Source organism: Odontesthes bonariensis, chromosome 10 (assembly GCF_027942865.1).
Source record: "Odontesthes bonariensis isolate fOdoBon6 chromosome 10, fOdoBon6.hap1, whole genome shotgun sequence".
Taxonomy (NCBI): domain Eukaryota; kingdom Metazoa; phylum Chordata; class Actinopteri; order Atheriniformes; family Atherinopsidae; genus Odontesthes; species Odontesthes bonariensis.
This window is the reverse complement of record NC_134515.1, coordinates 26,676,021-26,702,295: the sequence shown is the minus strand read 5'-3', so window position 1 is coordinate 26,702,295 and position 26,275 is coordinate 26,676,021. Positions and strand designations below refer to the sequence as shown.

At 42.0% G+C, this 26,275-nt stretch overlaps 2 protein-coding genes across 4 annotated transcripts in view; both read right to left on the bottom strand.

Annotated features, from left to right (window-relative positions):
• Positions 1-257: 257 nt before the first annotated feature.
• Positions 258-15,412, bottom strand: LOC142389826 (6-phosphofructo-2-kinase/fructose-2,6-bisphosphatase 2-like). 2 transcript variants are annotated; one of them, XM_075474961.1, is made up of 16 exons: positions 15,305-15,412; positions 14,210-14,474; positions 12,949-13,074; positions 12,445-12,541; positions 12,240-12,306; positions 12,082-12,156; positions 11,885-11,941; positions 11,665-11,789; positions 11,014-11,221; positions 10,616-10,762; positions 10,438-10,542; positions 10,207-10,336; positions 6,432-6,494; positions 5,655-5,719; positions 3,098-3,298; positions 258-1,443 (listed from the first exon to the last, which is right to left on the bottom strand). In XM_075474961.1, the coding sequence occupies exons 2-16, from the start codon at positions 14,298-14,300 to the stop codon at positions 1,390-1,392; spliced, it is 1,611 nt and encodes a 536-aa protein (XP_075331076.1). In that variant the 5' UTR covers positions 14,301-14,474; positions 15,305-15,412; the 3' UTR covers positions 258-1,389. The 2 variants fall into 2 exon arrangements, with proteins under 2 accessions (XP_075331076.1, XP_075331077.1); XM_075474962.1 differs by having other exon boundaries at positions 14,210-14,397.
• A 1,477-nt stretch (positions 15,413-16,889) lies between these two features.
• The window catches only part of dlgap4a (discs, large (Drosophila) homolog-associated protein 4a), a 114,726-nt gene continuing 105,340 nt past the window's right edge, over positions 16,890-26,275 (bottom strand). For both annotated transcript variants that reach the window (XM_075474960.1, XM_075474958.1), the window contains 6 exons: positions 25,080-25,501; positions 24,879-24,976; positions 23,672-24,090; positions 22,711-22,802; positions 22,194-22,346; positions 16,890-21,499 (listed from right to left, as the gene is read on the bottom strand). In XM_075474960.1, coding sequence (XP_075331075.1) covers positions 21,275-21,499; positions 22,194-22,346; positions 22,711-22,802; positions 23,672-24,090; positions 24,879-24,976; positions 25,080-25,501 — 1,409 coding nt within the window. In that variant the 3' untranslated portion in view covers positions 16,890-21,274. The remainder of the gene's footprint in view (positions 21,500-22,193; positions 22,347-22,710; positions 22,803-23,671; positions 24,091-24,878; positions 24,977-25,079; positions 25,502-26,275) is intronic.

Here is a 26,275-nt window from a genome sequence, read left to right as displayed (position 1 = left end):
TCTGATGAAATTATTTCCATTTCTTTTTTTTTTTTGCATCAAAGGACATCTCGTGATTATTAGTCCACAAGGAAATGCTGGTTTTGTCACAGTTAAAGCTCTTTAAGTGTCAAACGTGCACTGACATCACCCTCTTGCTCGACCTTGGTGATGCGTGTCTGGGGTTTGAGCTACTCTCTGTGAGCTCACACGGATGCTTTTCTGCGCAACCGAAGAAAAAGATCATTATTACCGTTGGAATAAAACAGAAGTCAGTGTATAAACAATGAAATATTCATTTTATTAGATGAAATATGTGTGCAATGAGATTAAAGCTCTGTTTAAGACATTGAAAGGTATTACAAATCCTTCAAATCAAGGGAATCATTTAGCATATACTATCTGCAATAGTCTTGTTTACTGGTTTCACAGACTTGTGTTCATTTAAATACGGGCACATTTCCAAATTACCTATCAACCCCCATTATAGAAATCAAAGTCACGTGAATTGATCTTGTCTATTTGCGTACCATTAAGGTACCACTTCGCCTGCTTTTCTTCCAAATAAATTATTAAAGCTCAACAATATCAGATGCAGCCGAGCACTTCTTTGAATCAGTTTAGTAGAGTGTGATTATAAGAAATGTGATTAGCTCCACGTTTTCACAGTGGAAATGTAAAAAAATGCCATCACTGCTATTTGAGTGGAAGACAAAATATATACCAGCAGGCTCCTTAATATAACATAAGAATAATTAAATCATCATCACCACAGGGGACCGAAGAGTCACAGTAGCTCCTGCACGTGTTATAGGGCGAGACAGAACATTCAATACATTTTTACAGCTTGTGTCTGCCCGCTGGGAAAGTGAACTGCAATTTCATGCAGTTAAATAACGCTCTGAAAAAGAATTACTGTTTCCCCCCCTCCAGAGGAAGGATGCTTATTAACTGGGAATGTTTAAAGTAGAAAGTTAGGAAAACCAATCTGAGGACGAAGTAAGGCTTCCTTCAAGAGAGGAACTCTCGCACATTAAAACTGAAGGCCATAAATCCATCCTCGGCATAAAACACACAATCAATACATTCTACAGTCTAATATGTCATCTACAATATAAGGATTAGGAGGATGGTTTTTCAGTCTCTTTAATACAAATCTTTTGATTTGTATATTTGACGCAATCACAGCCCAGACCTAGAGCCTGTCCTACAAAAGCAGTTACGTGCTAAAAAAATACATCCTAAAGTAACACACGTTGGGTTGTACAGATACAGTGTTTGATACAGGGCTGAGGAACTTAATGGCTGGGATAACTGCCGGCAACACGCTTGGAGAGAAGTCTGCTGTAAAAGGCAAACCATGAAGGAGTGAGATAGCTGAGGTGGAGGGAACAGGAGAAAAAAACATCTTCAGTTCCTCCTGCAGTCCTCTGTGTCTGCAGCACTGAAACCGTTCAGAGAGTCCTGCCAGGTGGGAAAGGAAGGGAGAGAAAGTGGCTGCATAAACAACAACATCAAACCAGAACAGGAATGAGGCACTTGTTTCAACTGGCACAGACCGAACTCGCGCTAATGTTGAATGTTGAGGTTGGAAGCCAGAGCGAGACGCGCTCTCTCTGCCCTTCTCCATTTGTAGTGCAGTCACGTTAATGAAGGTCACTTTGTGCACAACAGCACTGCAAAGCATATGACTTCCATCCCAGTATATTCAAGATGTTTGTGACGGAACTTGTTCAAATAAATATTTTCTTAAATATCAACCGAATAGAAGGAAACTGTGAAATCCCTGATTTTAAAAATGCCCTCTGATCATTTAAATAATTCAGAAGCCCTGAAATGTTACCAGATGAGTCAGAAAACTACAGTCACTGTATCAGGTACTCTGTCAGGCAGTGGCTATGGTGGATGATCCTTTTTGTTTTTTCCTTTTCTAATCTCTGGGTGTCCGTTTTTGCAGTTCACACATACAGAGAAGTTGGAAACACTCAGGCCTAAATTGAAGGCTTCACAAAAGCCTTTGTTTAAACACAGCCATAAAGAAAGTGAGAGTTGATAAAGAAAAACAAATATATATATATATATATATATATATATATTTTTTTTTTTAAACATGCATTCTAACAGGTTAATAAAGTCAAAATTATTCTGGCTGATCCGCAATAAGATAGCAGATCTTAGAAAGGTCCATTTGTGCAGAGCAGCATTTTCTAACTGAAACACAGAAATGCTGAGGGAGGATCTGAGAGGAAAACAGCTGAGTTGTCATGATTGGGTCTGAGGTCACCTGAATACTTCTGTTATGGTTTTGTCATAAAATGGGCGTGGCCTGTCCTTGAGCAACCGGCTGAACTGAACAGACTTCAGCTATTCTCTGCACACAGCTTTGTCTCCTATCGTAAGGCCATCTCGAGTTTATCACTAAACATTTGAAAACATAACGATCCACTTTGCGTCTTCTTTGGACCCGAAGACTGCGATAAAAATGTCCTCATGTTGCAGGTTCCTCAGTTGGGTTCTCATTACTCCTGCTGTAAATCTGTCAAGATGAATAGGATTTACCACAGCTTCCAAGTGCTGCATTACACCAGCAGTATAGCACTGACAACTGTTTTATGGACACCCTCAATCTTTACCTGCTCGTGTCTGTAGATGTTCAAGTCTTGTTATAAAATAACCAAATTCCAATCCTAATTTTAACATGCCCCTTCAGCAATGCGGCATAAACAACACCAGCAGCTAGTTTTATCAATAAAGCTAACACTGAGCAGGTGACCACTCTTGCTGCTGGACTGTATCATGGTGGTAATTTTGTGTTGACTTTAATGAGTCAGGTCATAACAAACAAGCTTTAGCAGCAAACGAGTGTCGCAGCAACACTTTCGCATGTGTGATCGACAAAAGACACTGAAGCCCACGAACCTCCGAATTATTCAAGTGAAAGTCATTTATTTATTCTAGTTTTTGACCCACCTGATGACCCCTTTGGTCCATACGCAGTTGGGATAAACTCTTTGACAGATAGTAGCTAGCTTGTGACAGGCTGCAGTGTTTACATTTAGCCTTTGAAGTTTCACTTCTGCTATCCGACTTAGAAATGTCACGTGTGATTGACACTGACCTCGCTTTGTTGAAACTCAGCCCCCTCGAACACCTCAGAGAACTGCATTCTGGGTAAAGTGGGAGCATGGGACAATCGGCATTGTGAAGGGTTGCCAACGCTGTAAAGGCGAGGTCGTTTAATCTGGTCTTGGCTGGACAGCGGGGTGAAGCTGTTCCTGCGGAGGAAAGGTGGCGGCATGGTGCCCGTTTTGACTTTATTCTGGGCAGAGAAAAACAAACCAAGTTGGGTGGATGAGCAAATCTTTTTCTCAGAACAATTAAAACACAACAGCGTGGAATTCCGTTGTCACATGTGAGCAACTGTGAGAAGGCAAAAAGAAAGAAAACAAAAAACAGTTACTGATGCACACAGCCATAAATAGAAAAGCCATTGTCACATCGGCCCCAGTAGACAGGATATTCCTCCCCCTGATTAAAGAGAGCTTTCTCAGTAAATCTGTTTATGAGTTAACACCCACTCTGTCTAAAACTCAAACACTTGTCAGCTAATGAGCACAAACTCTACAAGTGGGGAGCATTTACGGAGGTCACTGGTTTGGAAATTAAGACGCCTGCGGCATTTAAACAATGCTCTATTGGTAAGGGGTCCAAAGTGTGCCCAGAAAATATCCCTCAGACCATCACCAGCAGCCTATCTTGGTTGTAATGAGTGCTTATTTGAGTTACTGTAGCCTTCCTGTTATCTCCACCCATTCTCTGACTTCTGACATCAACAAGGCATTTTCATCCACACAACTGCCGCTCACTGGATATTTTCTCTTTTTCGGGCCATTCTCTGTAAACCCTAGAGATGGTTGCGCGTGAAAATCCCAGCAGATCGGCAGCTTCTGGAATACTGGGACCAACAACCATGCCACATTCAAAGCCACTTAAATCCCCTTTCTTCCCCATTCTGACGCTCGGTTTGAACTTCAGCAAGTTGTCTTGACCACCTCTAAATGCATTGAGCTGCCGCCATGCGATTGGCTGATTAGCTATTCGTGTTAACAAGCAATTGAACAGGTGTACCTAACAAAGTGGCCGGTGAGTGTATATAACACATTTACAAAGCTTATTACCTCAGCTTACTGTGTATTTAATTTAACATAGAAAGGTTCCATGTTCCATGTGTACATGTGTATTTTCAGGACATCTTGAAATATGAGAAACTGTAACAGACATTTGGAGACAAATAATACGAGTAACTGTAAGAATAAACAGTTATCGGGTAAACAGGAATGCAAATTAACTGAAGCGCTACGGCACATGTGATTGCTGAAAACAAACTCTTGAAGTAGGAATTCAATCATATAACTGATATGAAGCATTTAAGAAACAGTTTTATTCTTTTTCACTCTCTTGCCAGAAGTTCTGTAGCAGAGACATGTGAACCTCTCTGTGAGAAGACAGAAATAGTCCTTTACAAACATTTTTGCGGTACAGATTTTGTTAACTTTGGATAAAACTTGGCAGGCTGCTACTTGCAGGCAAGATGCACGGTCAGATATGAGTGAAATCCATCTTTTCATCAAGCTCTTGGCAAGAAAGTACAAGTGAATCCATTTTCAGGAATGTTTCCCAGAATGCCCAACTGTGACTTAAAAAGATCTCCACCATCACGTTACGTCAGTTTATAAAAACATTACTATCTTATTTACTGCTTCAAGTGAAACAGCGTGCTATTTACGTCTGCTTGTTAAGAAACGCCCTGTGAAACCAGAAGTTATGGGTGCCACCCCCCCTCTCCACAAAGCGCCATTTGCTCAACATCTGATCAACTCCAGAACAGACATTGTGCATCTGCTCTGCTGACATTTGAAGTGCGAAATAAGTGTTTAATTGGATGCAGTTTAGAACGCATTCCTGGAGTCAAATAGGAGGTCAAGAAAATTTCAGAATCTATTTCCAGGTCTTGACTCCAAAATCAAGAACACCTCGAATATGGCTTTAAGTCACTGCTGGCCCAGATGCTGGTGCTTAGAGAAAGATCACGAACATTTCAATGTTGAAGCATCAAATTCGTTTCAAATAATAACTTTATCATACTTGTGCACCCAAATCCACAATAAATGAACTCGTAAAATAGAAGTCTCCTGGAGTTTCATACCCAGCTCCAATAAACCCGTGACGCAGATTAAATCCACATCAACACTCCCTCTGTGTGTGTCAAACCATGTCGGTAGTCCCTCCTAACCACAGGGGGATGTGTGTTGGGTTCTTCCTGGCTTTGGTGACCTGATATTGTTATGAAGAACGGAAATGAAACTTCATCAATAAAATGCTTGATGTAATTCTACAGATTATCAACTACTGGGGCTTGTGTCTCGCACTGATGAATGGTTTGTGATAAGACTCAGAGTGTATATGTAGCATCTTGCCTGGAGGGCTGCATGACTGGCTTTTTAAAGCAGGGTAAGAAAACGTAGGGTTTAATTTTTGGTTTGAATTCCTAAGAATAGGCCTGGTCGAAGCACTTTGTCCTGTCACACTTATCACACAGAGCTGGGGTGGGGGGACGACAACTTCAGTGAAAACTGTCTGCTTGTTTTTGAACAGTATCTTCATAAGAAACTTACAAATGGTCTGTTCCTGTGAGTGTTGACAGCCTCCACCTTCAGGTCGAACATGTCCACTTTACAACCTTATATATAGAGGGAGAGAGAGAGAGAGAGAGAGAGAGAGAGGGCAATAATGCATCTCAGGGAGCAAACAAAAACAAAAGAAGAAGCTTCGTAGACTTAAAGGGATAGTTCGCCTCTTTTGACATGAAGCTGTGTGACATCCCATATTAGTAATATAATTTATTAAATTTGACTTACCCCCTGCTGCGTACTGTGAGCCGACTTCCAGCCTCGTTTTGGGGTCGATGAACGTAGTCCGGCCAGTTGGCTGGGGCCACAAAAATAAAGCGTTTTGCTTCCCTTCGTATCACTACCGGCTGTGTAGACCGTGCAGACTGAAGTGCAGACTGAGCAGTCCCCTGCTTCCGAGCAGTAAACACCGTAACAGGCGCGGCTGTTGGCAGGCGGCAGCACGCAGTGATACGAAGGGAGAGAGAAAATAGCTCCAAGCAATTGTGAGGTCTGACTTTTTCTGGATGAACGATTTTGTGATGCAAATGTGTTACTCTTTTGAACGCATATTGTTTTGAGAAGCAAGACGCTTTATTTTTTGAGCCTCAGCCAACTAGCCGGACTACCTTCAACAACGCCAAAACGAGGCTGGAACTCGGATCACAGGACGCAGCAGGGGGTAAGAAAATGTTCATAAATGATATTGCTAATATGGGATGTCATACAGCTTCATGTCAAAAGAGGCGAACTATCCCTTTAAGGATCAGACCGGTGACTTACCATAGGCCACAGGAGTGAGTTTGAGGACAGTGTGCAGGGGACACTTCATGTAGGGTAGATCATCTGAGCCGGCAAAAACAACAAAAAAAATGAGGAGTGAGGCTTGGTTGGTTTTATCCAGTTGTGGTTCTGTCAGCTCTTAAATGTTTGTGAATTTGTCTCTCATGCTGTGGAAGGCACACCCATGCTCACCACATTTATGCTGTCCTGTATAAGCTGCACGGTGCACACCTCTGTGTTAAGTCTACACCGAGCCCGTGGGTGGAAGAGCGTTTAGAGCCAATGCCAGTCAGAGCAGGACACACGCTTTGGTTTCCAACTGTAGCTGAGCCTTTAAAAACAGATGCTGCATCACGTACGTCCTCCCCTGACTGGCGGGACCCTCTGTCTGCACACGCCTAATTACGGCTTTGATGCCAAACAATATTTTTCCAGCATTAACACCCAGTTAATGTTCAGGAGCTTTATTTATAATCCTTGCAGGCACAACCAGGAGGGGTTAGAAGAGGTGAATGTCACCTCACACAAAGATGTTGGGATCTATAAAACCAATCTCGACGGGGGAATTTGCACTCTTGTAGTTAAACTCTTAGCCTTGAGTATTTCAAATATTTTGGAGAATGGAGAGATTAGCGACGCAGATAGTAAAAGTGATGAAATGAGGCCAGATAGACAAATACAATGTGAGAACTCCACACATTTATCTTTGTTTAGTTGCAGATAAACGTTGTCCTTGCAGTTTAAACCCCGTGTTGTTTGAGCTAGTTAGACAAACATTTCATGCATACTTTTTCAATTGAAAAAGGCGAAAGAAAAATGTTGAATTCTTACAAATCTAAGTCAGAAAAAGACACTTTTCTCCTTCTCTGTTTTTACCACGAGGCAGTGGTAAGAGTTGCCGATCTGCAGCCTCATTTATTTACATCGGTTGTACAAGGCGATCTGGTTTGGCCTTTCTAGTTGCATGTAGGCGTGCAGATGGTGGGCTGTGCAGATGATCCACGTGCGCACATTCCCAAGTGAACTGTGATTTATAAAAGGGACCATTGCCCGAGGATGTGCAAGTTGTTTTTGAAGCACACCACTTTTCACTGTTGTGTGAAAGTATTTTTAAAATGAACCCTGTGCGTTGTTTTATGGAGGAAACTCAAGGTTGGTTTTTTCTCACTGAGCAAACTTTGGCACACAGATACTTTTTTTCACCCTCTGAGCTCTTCTTTTCTCTCTGTTTTGTCCTCTCGGTTAAACCAGCTGAGGCTCTCATGACTCTGTCGTCTGGTTCAGCCAGAGGTTATTTCCCATAAAAAGGAACGCATTTATTTTTTTACCCTTTTCTGACCAGAGCACAAATTCACTACTGGCGTCATTCCGATAAGCTTGTCCAACTTAAGATCTTCTCCAGAAGTTAAGGTCGGCTGTGGCCAAAGCGTGTGTGGAAATTATGTCTCGTACTCCCTGAACCATCTTTTTCACAATTTGAGGCAGATGAATCCTGGCATCGTCATCTTGGAATAATGCCATCTCGGAACAAAATAAATCTATGTATGGACACCTGTAGGTGCTGAACCTAGACCATCTGAGGCCACCCAAAATCAGAGCAGGCCTGAAGGATGCAGCACTTCCTCTGCTCCTCCTCTACCCCAACGTGCCCATCACTCTGGAACATGGCGCATCTGAACTCATCTGACCACATGACCTTTTTCCATTGCTTCAGTGCCCAAAAAGCTCCATGCCTTTATTTTCAAAACGTTTCACTGATCAGTGGTTTTATCTCTTTTATCTGTAGTTTCCCTTCCCCTCTGTACGTATGGATATGCTCTTACTGTCAATATTAAACATTGCCTTTTTTTCTGCAAAGGATTTCATTGATTGGCCAAACTAAACGTTTGGCTTCCGATCGTGAGAGATTTTCTTCCAACCTCCTTTTTTCACCAAAGATGACGATTCACCGCTATCCTTCCTTGGTTGCTTTGTTTGAAACTGAGTCTTTTTTTTTTATATATATATAACCACAGCATTTTTCGTATGTCTACGATGCCCTCATCCATTTGCTTGGTGAAATCAATGTAGTGACCTTTTTTTCCCCCTCCGCTTGGTAGTCTACATATACCTGAATGGCACACATAAACCTGCAGATGTAATTCAGTGGATCAAATGTAAAACTGCTCTGCTATAGAACAGATCACCACCCACTATAGTCTAATTTTGAAGGGTTATTCTTGTCTTCATCTCCAAGCATCGACAATAACCCCCATATCTGTTCACCAGTGCGACGGATTTATTTCTTTTCAGGAGAGAAATCACCGCTTTAAAATGGCTTAGATTTACCGTTTGCGTAATTTCATGCGAATCATCAGTAAATATACAAATTAGCGTGGTCTCTATCTCCACTGCTCACCTGCAGCTGCTATATGGTTGATATATGTGTATTGCCTTGTGTATTTTGTATTGATGTATGTTTGCTACTGGACACCTTAATTTCCCTCGGGATTAATAAATGATACTCTACTCTACTCTCTACTGACCTTCAACTCGGCACACGCTCCTGACATGACTGGTCCCCCTTGGTTTGTCACACACATGAAACCCCTGGCTGTCTCATACGCTGGCGTGCTGCAGTGTCCAGGCAAAAAAAGTTTGGCCATGGAGTAAGCTGCTTAATCTAGAATTTAAAAATCCCCAACTGGGCTTGCTAACAAGGTAAAAACCTTTACTTTATTGGAGGGGTCACTGAGCCCAGCTGAACTGACTTTAGCAACACTTTAAGGTGACATCAGGGCTTTAGTTCAGAGCCAATGTCATATACCCTAAATGCTAATATATTCTCTAAAGAGTTTTATTTACTGTCCCATTTGCTGACACAGCAAGCCTAAGAAATATGCTCCCTATTTACTTGAGGCAGACAAGTAAGGCAGACCGCATGCCGCAGCTACAGCTGCTCTATTCTTAGACGGTCTTTGCAGCAGCCTAGAGCTTAGGGCAAAGTAACACCTGGTGGGCCAACACAACATCCACCTAAGGATTAGGCCTGTTGATAATACTGCTATGAGTAAGGCTTACTAGCAAAACAAAAACTGTTGGTGTCTTCATCTACCAAATCAAAACCAATAAACATCAAAATTTGAGGGATTGTTCTGTAAAAGTTGTTCAGGACGTCGGTGAAATAACGGCAGCGGACAAAGCTTTTGCTGTTTGTCGGGCTGTGCAATAAGAGCACTTCTAACAAATCTTACATTTCTTTTGGCATTTTACCTTTAAAGGAACAGAAAAGCTTTATTTGATAAGACTAGATGCATTTGGTCTTTCTCAGAAAACACAGGACAGTTGCTGGGATGCGGCTCTTACTGCACTGAAGGTCTAGCAGCTCGAATCCCACGAAATCAACAGTTTACAGCAACAGCAGATGAAAAGTGTTTCAGACACTGAAACTCTTTCAGAAAATGTGTATTTGCCTCCACTTTTCTGAGCTTACCTTTTAATCTTTCTATCATGAAAGCAGAGGCTCCTCTGTCTCACGACGCTGTTATCCTTACATCACTGCGAATTTCTGAATTTCTCGTGTTTGTCTACAACAGCCTCCTCAGCTGCGCCATGAAAGGCTTTTTTTCAGCCCCCAGAAGAACAATCTTACTTTGTATTACTGGCCTATGCTGTTGGTTTAGATAAGCAACACGAGCCAACAGCGGCAGGTCTAAGACTTTTGCGATCCTACAGTAGTGTGGATTTGTAACGTAAGACGCTGCTTTGGCGTGTGTCATGTTTCGGTGCATGTAACCTGCGCCCTTGTCCAGGAAATAGGCGAGCAAGCAGCGCATGACAGCCTGATGACAGATGACCAGAACGTTGCCCTGTCGCTCCAGCTCCATGATAACCGGCTCCAGCCGCTGAACCAGGTCCTGGTAAGACTGTAGACGGAGATATATCACACATTTAGCTAAATGGCTGCATCCATCAGAGCACACAAGAGAGCTGAAACCTCCTCTAGGGGGAAAGCATAAACTCTTACTTCTCCCCCAGGGTAGCGGTAATGATACTTGTCACGGTCTCTCATGGCAAACTCCTCTGGATATTTTTCCTCGATCATTTCATAGGTCAACTCTTCGCACACTCCCTGAAACAAGAAGCAGTCGCAGTAAGACTCACTGTGTTTGTCTCTCCGTTTGGCTATGTATCAGAACACATACAGCATCAATTTCGTTAAGTATCTTCCACTGCTCGTAGGGGACGCCCAGCTCCTCTGCTGTCTGAATGGTGCGTCTCAACTGGCTGGTCCAAACTTTCAGGTCTGACAGTCGGTGCTCTTCCACAAAACCCTTCAGTGCTGCAGCAAACTGTCAAAGATAACATAAAAAAGCTCGATACACACATAAAAAATACACACGACTTCAGTGAAATGATTACTAAAAGTCAGAAATTCCTCTTGCGCGCAACAGAATATTTGTGAGGCTCTGGATTCAAGGTTGAACTGAACAGTAAATTAAATGAATAATAAGACATTTTGGTATAAATTAGACACACACTATGATTTGGATTCACAATGTCATGTTTCTGCAAGAGGGACCAATAAAAACCGATAAAGCACCTGCTTTCCTCTCTCTGACAGCTCAGAGTCGCCTCCGATGCGTCCCTCCAAATTGTGTTGGCTCTCTCCGTGACGACACAGGTAAATGGAATGGGAGTGCACGGTGATGTTCATGAGGTAGTAGACTATCTTACTCTGGATATAGTCCTGAATCCTGTTGACCAAAAAACGGCGCCCGACATTGATGATCTGGATGAAGGACAGGCTCCTGTAGGCCAGATTAAAAAGACAGATGTCAATTGTAAATGTTTGTCTGACCCAAACAAACTGAGAAGCCAATAAAGGAGATGGTCTAAAATGGTGAAGCTTATGTTTTTTAATTAAAAAAAAAAAAAGACAGCTGCAGACTTATGAATATTATCAGTTAATTAATAAAGAATCAAAAAAGCAGAGTAACAGCCATTAAAGCAGTCGGCAGGAGCTTTGGGCTGGTTTGGATTACAAATGAGCTTCTGTTTCCACCTGCTGGACCATTTCTGCAAGTACATATTCCCTCATTCACAACATCTTAAAAAAAAAAAAACAACATTGAGTCATACATTAACAAAAGAAAAAAAAGATTTACATTAGATTTGCTTTCAGTAGTACACTGCTGAAAATTGTGAAAAACTATAAGCGAATAAGAATTCTTACATAAAAACAACTTCTTACTTGTCATGTTCGTCTGGGTCTAATGGCTGGTAGGTCACTTTGTAACACTCTATTCTCTTCAGAAAATCCTCCATGACCCTCTCTCTGTTCCTCTCAGGGTAATCCGGGCTGGACACTTTCACGTCCTTTGTGAAAGAATCATTTGCACAGATAAATTCCTTCCAGTTGTTGCCAATTAAAAAGTCTGCAGTTGACATAAAATCAAGAACTTAGCATTTACCATAATGTTTTCGGCAATGACGTCTGGATCATCACACACTGATTCGACTAAAAACACCTGAAGAAACACAGGAAACGAAGTCAGACTTGTGATCAGTTTAAACACTTACACATATGCAGGCATTTGGTATTTGTCGGTGGTTTCTGAAAACTGAATCTAACTCAAACCAGAGTGCGGGTCTTTAACTTATTCATCACCTTGTATGCATTTTCCTCTGCAAAGTCAAGGATGAGCTCTCTCCTCTCTCTGGTGGTGTTTGTGGCATCAAAAACCTGACCACGAATATGGAACATTCAGCATAAATCAAACTAAACCTTACATTTATTCACAAAGAATGTATTTTTTGTGTCCTTACAGCAATCTGGCCTCCCTCCTCATTCAGATAGGCTTTGACATCCTGCAGTGCCACTAGAGCGCACTGTCTGCGGAAGCATAGGAGACTTGTCAGAAAGTGCATGTGCATGATTAACCCGCATGCAAAAGCTGGACAGATTCTGATGGTAGAGACATATCCGACTGCACCATAGGAGGTCCCAATAAAGAGGATGTTTCTTACTCACTTTCTAATTGTCATTGCTTCTTCGTTGTCGTGTCTGAAGAAGTCGTAGGACTTGTATGACTTCACTGCTTCTCTCCTATAAACTCCGAGATTAAAGACTGCCAAGAGCAGAGGGGAACAGCAAGGAGAGAGGCATGCAAAGACAGGTGAGAAGATTACTGCACGTTCTCTGTTGAGGCAACAACCTTCATTTCAGCTGCATCTGCCGCACCAGTTCTCCTGCATTCCTCAAATGTGAAAACGTAAGGGCACAACTACAAACACAGCAGTGCAATAATGGGTGACGGCCTAAATATGACTGCAAGTTAAATTTCCTTTGCCTTCAGCGCAAGATTTTAACTAGAGTCCTGTTTCTAAACGCCTTTGCAGTAGACGGGAAATCCATTGTAGCCCCCCTCTGATGTAAGCAGATGCGTATCCGAGTGTGCCTGTGAAAAACCTTTATTTCATGTGCACATATCAACCGTCACTTAGTGAACAAAGCTCACGTGTCCTCAGTACCGACCTTTCGTAGGCACTCCAATCCAGTTGAGGTAGCGCGTCAGCTTCTTGGACATGTAGGTTTTGCCCCTCGCAGGCAACCCAATCATCACTATCATGGTTGGAGAATTGGTCATGTAGGAGGCCCACGCTGCAGTTTGCACACAAAGCAACAATGGAGTGAAATGCTGTAATACAATCCGTTAAGACTTCAGCTTTTAAGCATGACAGGACAGTTTGGGCCCCCCCTCGCCTCTGTAAAAGGTCCAGTCTGAAACAAAAGAGGTTTTATAAACAACCGTATGTACACGCACATACAGTAAGCCCTGTAAGCATGGAGCGGGAGGGTTATTTTATAATTCCATGTCACTTCTACAGTGTCCACAGGCTGGTTAACATTTATTGTAACATTTTGACCGTGTCCTAGCTGACGATTAATGTTTCTCAGAGTTCTGCTGCTCAGCAACCCAGTCTAGTTGGCTCCAGCATTGGAATGGAAAATATTCAAAGTTTTTTTTCCCTTTCTTTTCTTCGGTGTACTTGGAAAACAGTCCTCAGTTCAGAGAAGATAAATCTTTCAAAACAAGGACGTGGCAAGAGCGGACTTGACTCAAACTTCTCACGACATGGATGATTAGGCCAGGAATTGTTTAATGCTGAAAACTTTTTGGAGGAATTTAACATTACATTACATTACGGTCATTTTGCTGACGCGTTTATCCAAAGCGACTTACAATAAGTGTGTTCCACATCGGAAAGCAAAAGAACTTCAGGTCACAAGAAATCATAAGTGCATTTCCTTCCAAAACCAAACAGCTAAGAGCATAACTAGTGCTAGAGTAGGTGCGGTAAGTTAGGTACCTAGACAAATGGGAAGACAATTTCGAAAACAAAGACAATTTAGGAAACAAATAAGTGCGGAAGGAGCTAGGACGAAACAGGTCCATTTTCAGGTCCAGTGGTCACTGCTTATTATCATATTGAAACGCTTCAGGAGGAATGGCGCTGTATATCCCTTCACCCCCTCTTACTGTATACATAGCCAAAATGACAGAAAGTGCGTCAGAGGTGACATTTAACCACCTGCACTGGCTGAAACATTACCTATCCACAGAGCAGCGCGTCTAATACAAAGCAACGCTTACAGCCAACAGAATGTTAGTGCATCGTGTTAAATAAAGTTACAGTTGAGGTGCTCAGATGTCAATGATTAAGAGAGGACATATGAGAAGCATCATTTCCACATTTCACCTTCACGGCACAGAGAAGAGAAACAAACCACTCACAGCACTTCTTCTCATTGGCCCTCCGGTCCTTCCTTTTGACCTCAGCTGAGCTGCCTGAAGCAGCCACAGGTCTCTGCTGCCTGGCAGCCATGATGCAGCTGATCTGCGTACTGCTGTCCTGTCACGACTGGCCTGGGGACAGCGTTCTCTGGTCACTGGGAACTTTGGCACAACATGTCAGAGGTCGCCTGATGGTTGAGCAGGTCAGAACAGCGCGCGTACAGTCAGACGCCAGATGTTCAGGTTCGACGTCAGGCGTTAAAAACTGCAAAATGTACTGTTAAAAGGCTGAAGACTCAAAGCAAATACAGGAATATTGTGGGCCATGTTACCAAAGGAGATGAAAATATCTGAGCATACAAACACAAAATAAGATGCTTTGACTATTTGTTAGTAGTTGAATAAAACATGTTCATTGTTGATAACTTGTGGCAAAACAGATTAAATATTTCATTAAAAATGGGGAAAAGCTATGAGTACAGAAACACAATCTTGATTTCCCAAAGTCAAAGTGGACATGTTCAAATGCCTTACACCACATAAGCAGTTATATGATATCAAAGACTACAAATAGATACATCATAAATCTACTCATCGGAATCTGGAAACAGTGGGTGAGCAGCGTAGAAAAAAAATACATAACTGAACATTTTTTCTCTTGACTAATACATAAATCGACCTAATAATGGCAAAAACAAATAATAACGGATTTTATTGATGTCATTAATAACTCCCAAAGATACCCTCCTCTGCCGTGACATGTTTATAGAAACATTAAATCATGTTTGGTGACTAGCTTCAAATTCCAAACTAACAACATGCATGTCAAAATGGAAACTAAAAGCAGAGTGCTTAATATTTCAAACACTATATCAGAACAGGACGCCTACATTATTTCTGCCTTGAAATCAGAAGTTGTATTACTGCGTCAAGTTCAACATGTCACGTAATGTAGTAAAACTGTAGCTGCTACGTTGACGCGCACATACATGGCCTGGAAACTTCAATACTTCTGTTTCTACTCAAATAAAGGTCCGCTCGCATAGGAAATCAGCTGCAGAAAAACGTAATAAAGGCAGAAATTTAAAAACGTACCAACAAGACGGCAGGTGGCAGAGATATAGAGGTAGTTTTCTCGTTGTTACAGTGATGTTATCAGTTAACCTGCACCGCCGCCGGTGACATCCCCTTCTTCTTCTAGCTCCGCCTTCTTCTCAGTTGTTTGCCACCGGAAGTTCAACACTTCCGTCAAAACAGCAGTTCCGGTCATATTTACCGAAATAAAACAATTCAGAGGCGGTTTGGAAACCTAAACTGTTACAGAAAAATGACCTCCTCCGCTTATAGTCCACCCAGTTTAATTTGTCTTTATGTTTTTTAACATATGTGCCAATTATTTAAATAAACGATAACGTGGTTAAATTAAAGGCTCATGCACGTGCTGGAAGTGCATGGCAAAACAAAGCATTGTTTGAATCATACATGTACGATAAATCTTTTACATGACATTTTACGACATCTTCAAGTCACTGATTGCATTACTTTTGTGTCGCTAAAGTAATCAAAGTAATGAACTATTTTAAAGACAGTCTGGTTCTTTTGTGACTCATTCACCGTGAAGCCTGAAGATGGTGCAATATGATCAATAAATATGCACCACTAAATTTCCAACGCTTCATCTTTGTGTGCCGAGGGTGCTGTGAATAGTTGGTTGATTAAGAACTCTTCATCCTTTTGTTTTGGTATTATGTAACTGTTGTATGACCAAAATTACACCCATATATGATTTGTGAACACTGAACCACAAAATAACTAACTAATATAAAATATAGTGCCTTAACAACATCTGTGCCTATGAGAAATATGACCACTTAATACTAAATGTTCGCAGCTGGGCTTTTGCTCCTGCTGAACCCCAATAGAGAGCTCAGCGACTGATGTTAGGTATACAGGCCTGATTCAGTTGGAGTTCTAGATAGTATGAAAAGTCCAATCATCTAAGTGCACATCATCAGGAACTCCATTTTTGATCAGACACAACATCACAAACCACCGCATGTGAAATTAGTAACACTGCTCATCTTGTTATAATGCAGCGTTGGGAAAAAAAAACAGCACTCTTACATTCATATGGATGTTACTTTATCACTTTTCATCCATCTAAACATTTTTGTGGACCAGTCAGTCACACTCCCCGCTTGGCAACAGCCCCCACAGTAGCCGTCTCTCCCAGCAGGGCAGCAGGTGGCCTGGGTGAGCTTATGAAGGGCTAAAAGAATCTAACAAGTAGTCTGAGGTGTGCTCCCTGCCTCCAAACTCTCCAGATACAAGTCAGATGGGATCCGATGGCGTCTGTGGGGAGCAAGCCCAATCAACCAAAACTTAACCCCACAATCCATAGGGCCCAAAGTCTTCTGGTGCCAGAAACTCAAGGACACCTTCAGATATTCTTTGCTCTTTCCCTGACAGCTCAGAGCTGTTTTGAAGGAATGAGGATCTTAACTGAAGGTATGCACACTGGTGATCATGTTGCTCGTATGGATTTCTTTTATTCTCATTTTGGGTGGTACCGGGTGATAAGTACTGTTTGTATGACCTGGTTGGAGCAAATGGAAGTGCTTTGTCGAGCCTGGTTTTATTCTAGGTTATAGAATTAAAAAAAAAAAAAAAACACAACTCAAAAGACTTTGGGATCACAAAGGGAGGTTTTCTGGATCATTATTCTGCCCCAAATTTGAGAAAAATTAATAGAATGGAGGTCATTTTTTAAAAACACATATATACAAGGGACAAAAACATGCATTCCAAAATTGAGTGGCATTCCCCTTTAATTCTACAACATATGTAATACAGAAAATATGCCACGTAAATAATTGCAATCACAATTATTTTACTCTCTGAAAAGAAACTAGGCTCACAGTGTCTAACTAATTCACCATAACATTAAACAACCCTTCATCTGTAAGATATGTGCTTCCTCTGCAAAATAGGTCAGTACAAGATAATCTGGATCTACATGGTTTTTGCTCATTTTCCTTGCCGGATCTCTGAGAGGACAAATATGTGGCCAAGGAGACAGGGCCGAAAGGGCAGGTGCTGAAGTCCGAACGGATTATACGATTCAGTCCATCAAGCGTCAAGCATACACAATGACCTAATTTTTAACCTCAAAGATTTTCACGGCAACTGTGTCTCTCACAATTCAGTAAATTCTAGAAACCACTTAAGTCAGAAAATATAGCCTCGTCCACATGGTGGCTGAATAGCACATAAACATAATCCACCTCCGGAGCTGCACCTTCTGGTCGACGTTTGTCCATTTTGTAGCCCTTTGAAACTCAGGAAGTACCAGTAAACAAGCTGTCTGAAGATCCCTGATCAGGTCTTGCTCTCGTTATATAAGCAAATAAAGGGTTCCGGCTCAAAAAGATAAGGAAAAAAAAAAAAGGGGGAAAGGACTTTCCACCATTAGTCACAGTTATAAATTCTTACGCACAGTACATACCCTGAACGCCTTACACAGATTAAATAACTTCGGATCATTTGCAAGACCCCTTTAAAGGATTACTCAAAGTTCACTGGTAAGGATCTTTGTATATTTTATAAGCAAGAAGGCCATGCTTTTAGATTACACAGTAACAATAAAAGTCTACTTTAATGCTTATGACGTATTTAAGCGTAATATTAACTTAGCAGCTAATATTACCACCGTGTCATGAATGAGTGCAGTTAAAAAAAGAAAAAGAAAAAAAAAAAGACAGAAGTGATGACCAGGACATGTAGCAAAGGGATGTTTAATGATTTCTTTGGACAATGAGGTGCACATGTCCATTGTTGATGTTATACAAATAAGAGAATAAGAAAATCGACAATGCAGTGTACTGTGTCAGCATTCCCAGTTCAACTTGATTTCTCATGATTCAAAATGGAGTAGAAAACGTTTGGAGTGTCGCACATGGACTGACCACTAGGGGGAGAACCAGCTCTTAGGGGAAAAAAAAAAAGAAAAGAAAAGATGTCAACCTACATTTGTACATGATTATTTGCTATGCCTAGTTCAACTCTTGAACACCTTAAATGTCACGTTTCCACTTAGGAAAAACTGAAACAGACAAATGTTCCAAACCCCCAGTCAAAGCGTCACGAGTTCAAACGGAGACGAGGTACAGCACATCTGGAGTGAGCTGATTGCAAACAAAAAAAACTTCTGAGAGTACACGCGCAGCCAGCTGAATTCACGAGAGGATTAAATAAAACAATAATTTTAAATAAAAAACTTCAAATGAGATTGAAATGATCACTGCCATCTTGGCACAATATGAAGTCGCCCTCGCAGCACCATTTATCTTAATTAGACATGTTTGACCTCATTTAAGGTGAAAGTCACAAAATGTGTCAAACGACATCCGAATTTAAAAATTCTTAAAAATGCACCACAGTTTTATGATTCCCAAAAAACAAACAAAGAAGAAAGAAAGAAAAAAAAAAAAACAGCCTAAAACCCCACAAGGATAGGGGTTAAAACTGCTCGAAAGGAGAGCCAAAGACACAGATGACTTTAGCAGTTCAGTCTGCGACCGCTCCACACCTTAGGAAAGAAAAAATACATTTTTCCTCAGAGAGGAACACTGAGCGGGCCTGGAGCCATATGGATTATTATGCAAAGGTTCTGAACATTTGGCCAATTCATCTGAGCTTATACAGCAAATATTCTGTCCATAGTGGTTTTTACGATTTAGTATTCAACCTGAGATTTTACATTTACCTACACTGTTCATAGAAGAAATAAACATTCATCCTTCGCCTTAAGAACATCCTGCCGGACCTATCGATTGAAGCCAAAGTGAAGTAAAGTCGAAGATTTGCATGGAAACACATTAGAGAGCAAGAACTATGTTGTACTGAATGATGTATTTGCACTGTTATACACTCTAGATTCATTTTGTCCAGGATGTTTAGGTCTAAATGTTCTAAATATCAGGGATCCGTGATGCAAATGAGCAGAAGCCAACCCTGCTCCGAAAATTGTGGCGTTACAGCTAAGTCTAAATTAACGCATTACTGTTGAACTAGACAATCGTGCCATCTAACCGGAGGCTCTGCCTTTAATGCAGAAAAGTGTCTTTGTCGGATGCCAGAATTAGCAGAATTTGGCTGAACTGAACTGCAGCACCGGTGGCAAACCGACTCAGAGGATCAGATTGATGCTTGGTGAATTAAAGGGGCATTGAGCTCAAACCCTGTTACAGGACTATGCGTTCACACACGAGTTACCAGCGCCACACCGTGGAGGTCAGAGTCTTTACCTACTCTAAGCGCTTAAGTTTTAGGAGTAACTACAGTCAGTGGGACCCTCGGTGAACTGATTTTTTTTATGGAGTGTCACAGCAAAAGCTTTGAGAACCACCCCCAGATCAGATTTTAAATGATGCAACAACACACTGATGTGACAGATTAAGTATCTCAATCCGCCACTGGCGTGTTCACCCATATCCAGGCTGAATCCTCAGCACAATAGAACTGCCATGGGAATGCAAGTTTCACAATGTAAAAAAATGTTTATAACTAACACCACAACTGAACAAAATATCTAACATCTGCAGTGTGATTATATATCCGAGCAGTTTGTCCGCTGTCCATATCTGCCTGGAAGGGTCTTCGGCTGACGTGACCCCAAGTATCTCAGAGCAAACCACACTGCTTCATTTTTTAAACTTAATTTCTTTAACCAATGCATCTTTTAATCCATTTGGCTAATTGGTTGATACAACATTTCTGTGTAACATGACAGAGTGCAGATTTCGTTCTGCTTTACTCAAGACTTTAAATAATCAAAGAAATGGTACCTACAACGGACGCTTGATCTAATAGAATTACATTATTGCTATGCAGCCTCAATTCCTTCCCAGTAGGGAGCAGACCCCCACCCTGTGACACAGTCTGGTTGAACGGGAATGCCGTATCAAGTGGTGAATGTCTTGGTCCCCTGCATCGCATAAGGATGCAGTGAAAATCAGAATGATTAGGGAAAACAAAGGTGGGCAAACTTGATCTGAGGTGAACGGAAAGTGCAGTGATCAAGTCAACATGAGCTGTAAATGGATACAAGTCATACATTCCACTGTAGCTCAATGTAGCTCGACTTTCATTCCTCAAATTCCTTACCAAAAAAAACAAACTAACTAATGTAAGACTTTAACAATGGGGATTCACAGACAGACTGTGTAGTGGGCGTCTGTGAGAAGGAGCAGGAGAGAGAAAAGGTGTGGACTGAATGATTGCATCAAGTGCTAATATATAATGACAGTAAATGTACTCGATCTATAAAAAACTACCTTGGTGCTGAACACTGACCTCTTTCTAACAATTAATTTGGTATACAACATTTACAAAATCAACATTGTAATAGTGTGATATATATAATATATGCTACTGCCTTCCTCTGCTTCTCTGCATTTTAAACCTCTGAGTACATTAACGCCATCTTAAGATTCCTACACAGTACGGCGCTCACACCACACCGCAACGAGTGGCAGTCCGATACAAAGAGAGAACAGGAAGACTCGGTGGACAGTGAGTACACCTGCATGTGTGTCCTGAGTGTGTGTGGATGGTAGCTCAGCCAGTAAGCCGCGCAGCCTCAGTTAGCTGGTGGACTCAGCTGTGAAAGGATATTTTTTTTTTTTTTTTTTTTTTTTAGAGAGTAAACTTCAGGGATGCCAAGATTCTTCAGCTCACAAGGTACATGATGTCCTTATTCAAGATACTTACACAATTAAGACAGTCTTGAAATACTTTAAGAGATAATAATTATTATAATATCAATAATAACAACAATAGTATTAAACATCTGTAAAGGTTATTTCTGTCCCATGGCAGCAGGCTGACGATCTGCATTACTCTGGATTATTACAGTGCACTGTGATCCCTACGTGTCTCCCGTAGTCAGCCTTGTTGCCAAGAGGGATCGACCTCTGTGCATCCGTTGGATGTTTTTTGCGTGTTCGTCTCAGATCGTATCAGACGTGAGTCATTATTTTGATGACAACGGGTGCTGGCTCGCTCTCAGAGGCGGGTCTGCGCCTCGGGGACGTAGATTTCGATGCTGTCAGCACTTTCCGTGGCCGAGTTCTGTCGTACTGATGCCGCCCGCTTTGCTGCCATCAACCGTTTTCTGGCTTCCTGCCGCTGTTTGTCCACAGCGGAGTCCACACTCCTGTCCTTCCCTGTCGACAACCGTGGCTTAGACGGCTTCTTTGGCACAGATGATGGAAGCTGCTTGTTTTCATCCTGAGGAAATGATGTCATAAGGAAGAGGAGTAAGCTACTGGCACCGCCCAAAGACACCTCCAGTGGTGTCTTGGTGGTGTGAGATATTCAAGATCTGTTCAGGAAAGCTGTTTTAGGTTCAACTTTAGACTGACAAAAATGACATTCATTAGCTCATTAGTCTTTTTATCTACACAGTATCAGAAAACTGAAGGCCTTCTCACACAAGCTGCAGCTCTGTCGTGCATCGGAGTCATGTGAAAGTACAGAGGCGGGATGGTGTCAAAGTTGATCTGCTGCTAATAAGCCTTAGAGCCAGAAATGGGCTGTGTGCTTAGGGAGAAGCCGGCATTGTGGACAAAGCAACTCTAACCGACAACACTGCCTTCAGTCAGCTGATTCAGCTACGCATGCTTATGTGTGTGTCAGCACACACCAATGTGAGGCTGATCTTCCTCTGCCTGGCACTGTTCATTTCCAAGGAGGAAATTCGATGTAATTATCATATTATTCATTACTTAATGCTGTGTTGGACCTGGGGTTCAAAGCAGAAAGATACCCAATTTTCAGTCATATATAAACAAAAAAACTGTCCCTTCAGAGAAGCTGTTATTGGAGGAAATCTGCCATCTTTGCTTGAAAAACAACTGTAACAACTACATGTTGATTAACATAACTGCAACTCTACTGAAGGTACAAAAAAAAAAAACATCACCTTCTTTACTGGCTTCTCAGGAAGCTGCCAGTTGTTGGCTTTCAGCTGGTAGAGCTCATCAAACTTCATGCTGATGTCTTCTATTGAGAGTTGTAAAAGATCCCAGAACCCTGCAAGGTCCTGCGCTGTTGGTCGTGGGTTGGCATTTACATTCTAGTGAGGAAAAACATATGAAAGACAAATGGTTTGGAACAAATCTGAAAAAAAAGCAAATACATCCAACAACCATCACCGTTCAAACAACATTAGATTTCAGCCATATTAAACTCGTGATAGAGAACGTCCAACAAGGAAAACAGCAGGAACATTTAGTTAAGAAGGCAGGATGAAGATCCAGCTGAGGAATTTACAGCTGTACTCGATCAGATTACTTCCCAAATGTAACTTAATCAAAAGACTTCTTTATTTTGATGTAAAAGATGGAAGCATTCGGATCAGTTACAGTTTGAGTATGGAATCAATGGGGCAGCAGAAATACGCAGAGAGAAGTTCAATAGAATGTATTGATGCCACTCACCAAGTTCTCATTACAGAGTCCTCTGAACTGCTCAAACTTCTTTGACATGAGGAGCTGAGCACTCCCTACTGCACTGCGGATTGTCCCCAACACTGCAAACGCAGAGAAAAATATGTATCGAGAACAAATTTACATTGAGACGTGAGAGAGGATGTGTGCAAGTAAAATATATTCCTGTTAGGTGATAAAACACACTTTCTAAACTTTGCCTTTTAACATCCTAAATGACTACGTTAATTCTATCTCACTTTATTCAGTTATTTTCTGCCCGGTATTTGCATGTAAATGAAAATTCATCATTCAGGCCCTGAACGATGAGTTCACTTCATTCTCATTAATATTTTACACACTGCAGAAATTGATCTTAGTGCCTAAGTGATTTTCTGGGAGAGGGAAAAAGTGAAATGACCGCAATAGCTCTATTACAAATAAAACAATAACTGCCGCTCTAATGATCTGCAGAACTGTGAGTCAGTGGCAGTAATGAGTGTGCCATGCTTTGTCCTGACCTAGTCCCCTGTCTGTGAACTTCACCAACATGCATATCAATTCTTCATGGCTCTGCCTTGACAAGCTTTTAGTCAAATGTACTACTGCCTCGTCTCTTTAATGTCAAAGGTACCTAATTTGGTTCTCCATCTCATTGAAGCAACAAAAGCAAAGCTGCTGCAGGAATTTGGATGATGCACAGACAGACACAGTAATGATGTGTATGGGTGAATGTGAGCTCTAAAGAATAAAAGTAGTCATACATTATCAAGGAGCGGCCTTGATTTGCATGTTGCCTGGGAAAACAAAGATGGAATGCGATGATATTCATGATACAGCCAACACACAGGCAGTCATGCATCCATGTTGAAATACATCCATCTTATCTGGATCTATTCTGAACATAAGATGTACATAAAGTAAATGGGGCCTGACAGGTTTGGCATTAACTTGATGGGATTTTATCACTTACCCTCCTCTGAGATCTTGTTGTCTTTGGTCTCCTGCTCCATCTGTCGACACCACCCCTCCATGCGGCCCGTTTCCGCCTGCAGCAGCTTCAGAAACCAATTGCCGTCTCTGAGGCACGCTGGCGTACTGGGCTGACCAGCATCTCCCTGCATACTGCAGTTCCCGGACTCCAGGCTGGGATCAGGTGGCGGCAGAGAGGAGGGGTCTAAAGCCGGGTCCAGAGTCTCGGTGGATATCCTGGATGAAGCGGAGGTGTGTTTAAGAGGCTGCTGTTCCATGGCTTTGTCCTGTCCGTTGGTTGCAGTGGAATTCACTGTCTGACTGTTGGTGTAGTTGATTATGTTGTTTTCTGTGGATGCGACATTCTGCGGCTCAGTCTCTGTATTTTGTCTGGAGGCCATGCTGCTATCCCGGCTGAGACTGCAGAGACATGCATAAACATCAGCTTCTGACAGCCTTACACAAAGAACACAATGAAGTTATGGGTTAAACATATTCCACAGTCATAATTTGAAGTCAGTGAGTTTAACTGACAGGACAGGTGAATGTGCATTATAATCTAGAGCAAACAGGCAGGAAGAGTCATAAAAAGGAAATGCAATGAGGATGTGGCAGCCAGGAAATTAGAAACCAATCAGGAACAGAGCATTAAAGTTTAATGGACTGCTGGCTTTAGGGATAATGAGCAGGAGAAAAAGAAGTATGCTTTCAAACAAATGTGACAAGAAAGAATTTACAGTGTCACTCCAGTCAAAATAAGAGTGGAAGAACATCAATCAGAACTCTGTTCTGCTGCTAGTTCGACTGCTGAATGGCCTTAGCATCTCACTGCTGTAAATGTTGCAGACTCACCAGCACAGACGTGGAACATGGAAAAACATAGAGCAGCTATAGCTTTTTAGAAAAGCAAGGCCTGGTGAGGGAGTCAAAAATCAACATCATTATGGGTTAGGGGTTTAATTACAAATTCATTCCTGGACGCTGCCTGGTACAACCACATTATATACCAAAAGGTCTGAGAACTGAAGAGTTCTCACTATGTATGGGCTGGAAACCTTTCTTAAGGGTCCCTCAGCGTGGGGTTTGGCTTTTTATCCTTCATTCAGTCGACTGGGAACAAACCGGCTTACAGCCGTCTGGTGGTCTTAATGTACTCTCCTAATATCCTCCTTATTGAATATATGAGACTGACTGCAGAGTATACTTACGGCCTGCCGTTTTCAACTTGAACTCCAATTGACTGAAACTTTAGAGGTGCAGACAGGGGTAATAGCTCTTCTCTTGGGACTGGAATAAGACAATCCACCTAAAATATCACCAACAAGAGAGGATCAGCCAATTGCTGAACAGTAAATGTGAACTTACACTTTCACTGTATATTTATAAATAAAAAATAATAGACAGCTTGCCTGAATTCCAATAGAGGACAGTTTCCTCTTGGGCGCAGTTGGGGGCTGCTCTAGAGTTATTCCAATTCTCAAGGTGTCATTTTGGGACTGGGTAGATGTGGAAGTGGTGGTGGTAGCAACAGTGGTGGTAGAGGACAGGTCACGGGGGGCTGGAACAGGAAGCCCGAAGGCTGCAGCAGGCGCAGGGGTGGCAGCAGAGACAGAGGGTGGAGGGTGGGTCCCCTTAGCCAGGCTGCCTGTGCGTACGCTACAGAGACTGTCAGAAGAGCTGCGTCCTGACTGGCTGTTGGCCTCACTCCCGCGGTCCTGCTGGTCAAGGTATATGTCTTGGGCGGACTCGGTGCTGCTCTGCAAAGTCACTGAGATGAGTGGCTTGGAGGTGATGCGGGGTGGAACTGGAGGAGGAGCCTTCCTATTGCTGACTGCAGACAGAGAGAGAAAAAAAGTGATGAGAAAACAGAGAACTTAAGAGAGAGAGAGAGAGAGAGAAAGAGAGAGGCCTGTTCTTTGTCTCTTAAGACTTAAAAAAAAAAAAGAACAGCAAAATAAAAGGGACAGTGCCTATGAAGTGCCAAATTATAAAACCATTAGCTCTGCCTATCTGAAAAACAAACCTGTACTTTGCCCTTATTGCCTCCATTGAGCTGTACTGAAAGTAACCTCCCTGTGATGAGTTTCTGCTGGTGGTTGTGTTCCACTGACGTCAGCCTATCTCTGGGGATCTTCTTTTACATGCTATACCTTAACAGGCCTTTTGCTCTGGAGACTGTCTTCTGCCTCTTCCTCTGACAGCTATTTTTGTTTTAACCTACTATGTAACCATGGAGCCATGCTCCATGGTTACATAGTAGGGGTTTTGTGCCTACAGGTGTGGGACTTCCATTTCATCAGATCATAGGAACAGATTAAAAAGGAACATAAAAAGCAGGAAAACAAGACTGAAAACATGACTGACAATAAATTGTGATATTTATCTAAACTCCAGAGAATTACATTTCACAGGCACCAGAACACTTCTAATGAAGGACATTTTCACACATACAGTGACGAAAACGGTACAAATCGCGCAAAGAATGTGAGGAAATGCTGCAACATAAACAAACATGCTTAAAGCGTGCACTTTCCCCCAGTGGCTACAAGCTCACACGGCTCTTTCAGCAAGCATATTTACACCGCAAGACACCCGAAAAATGCCA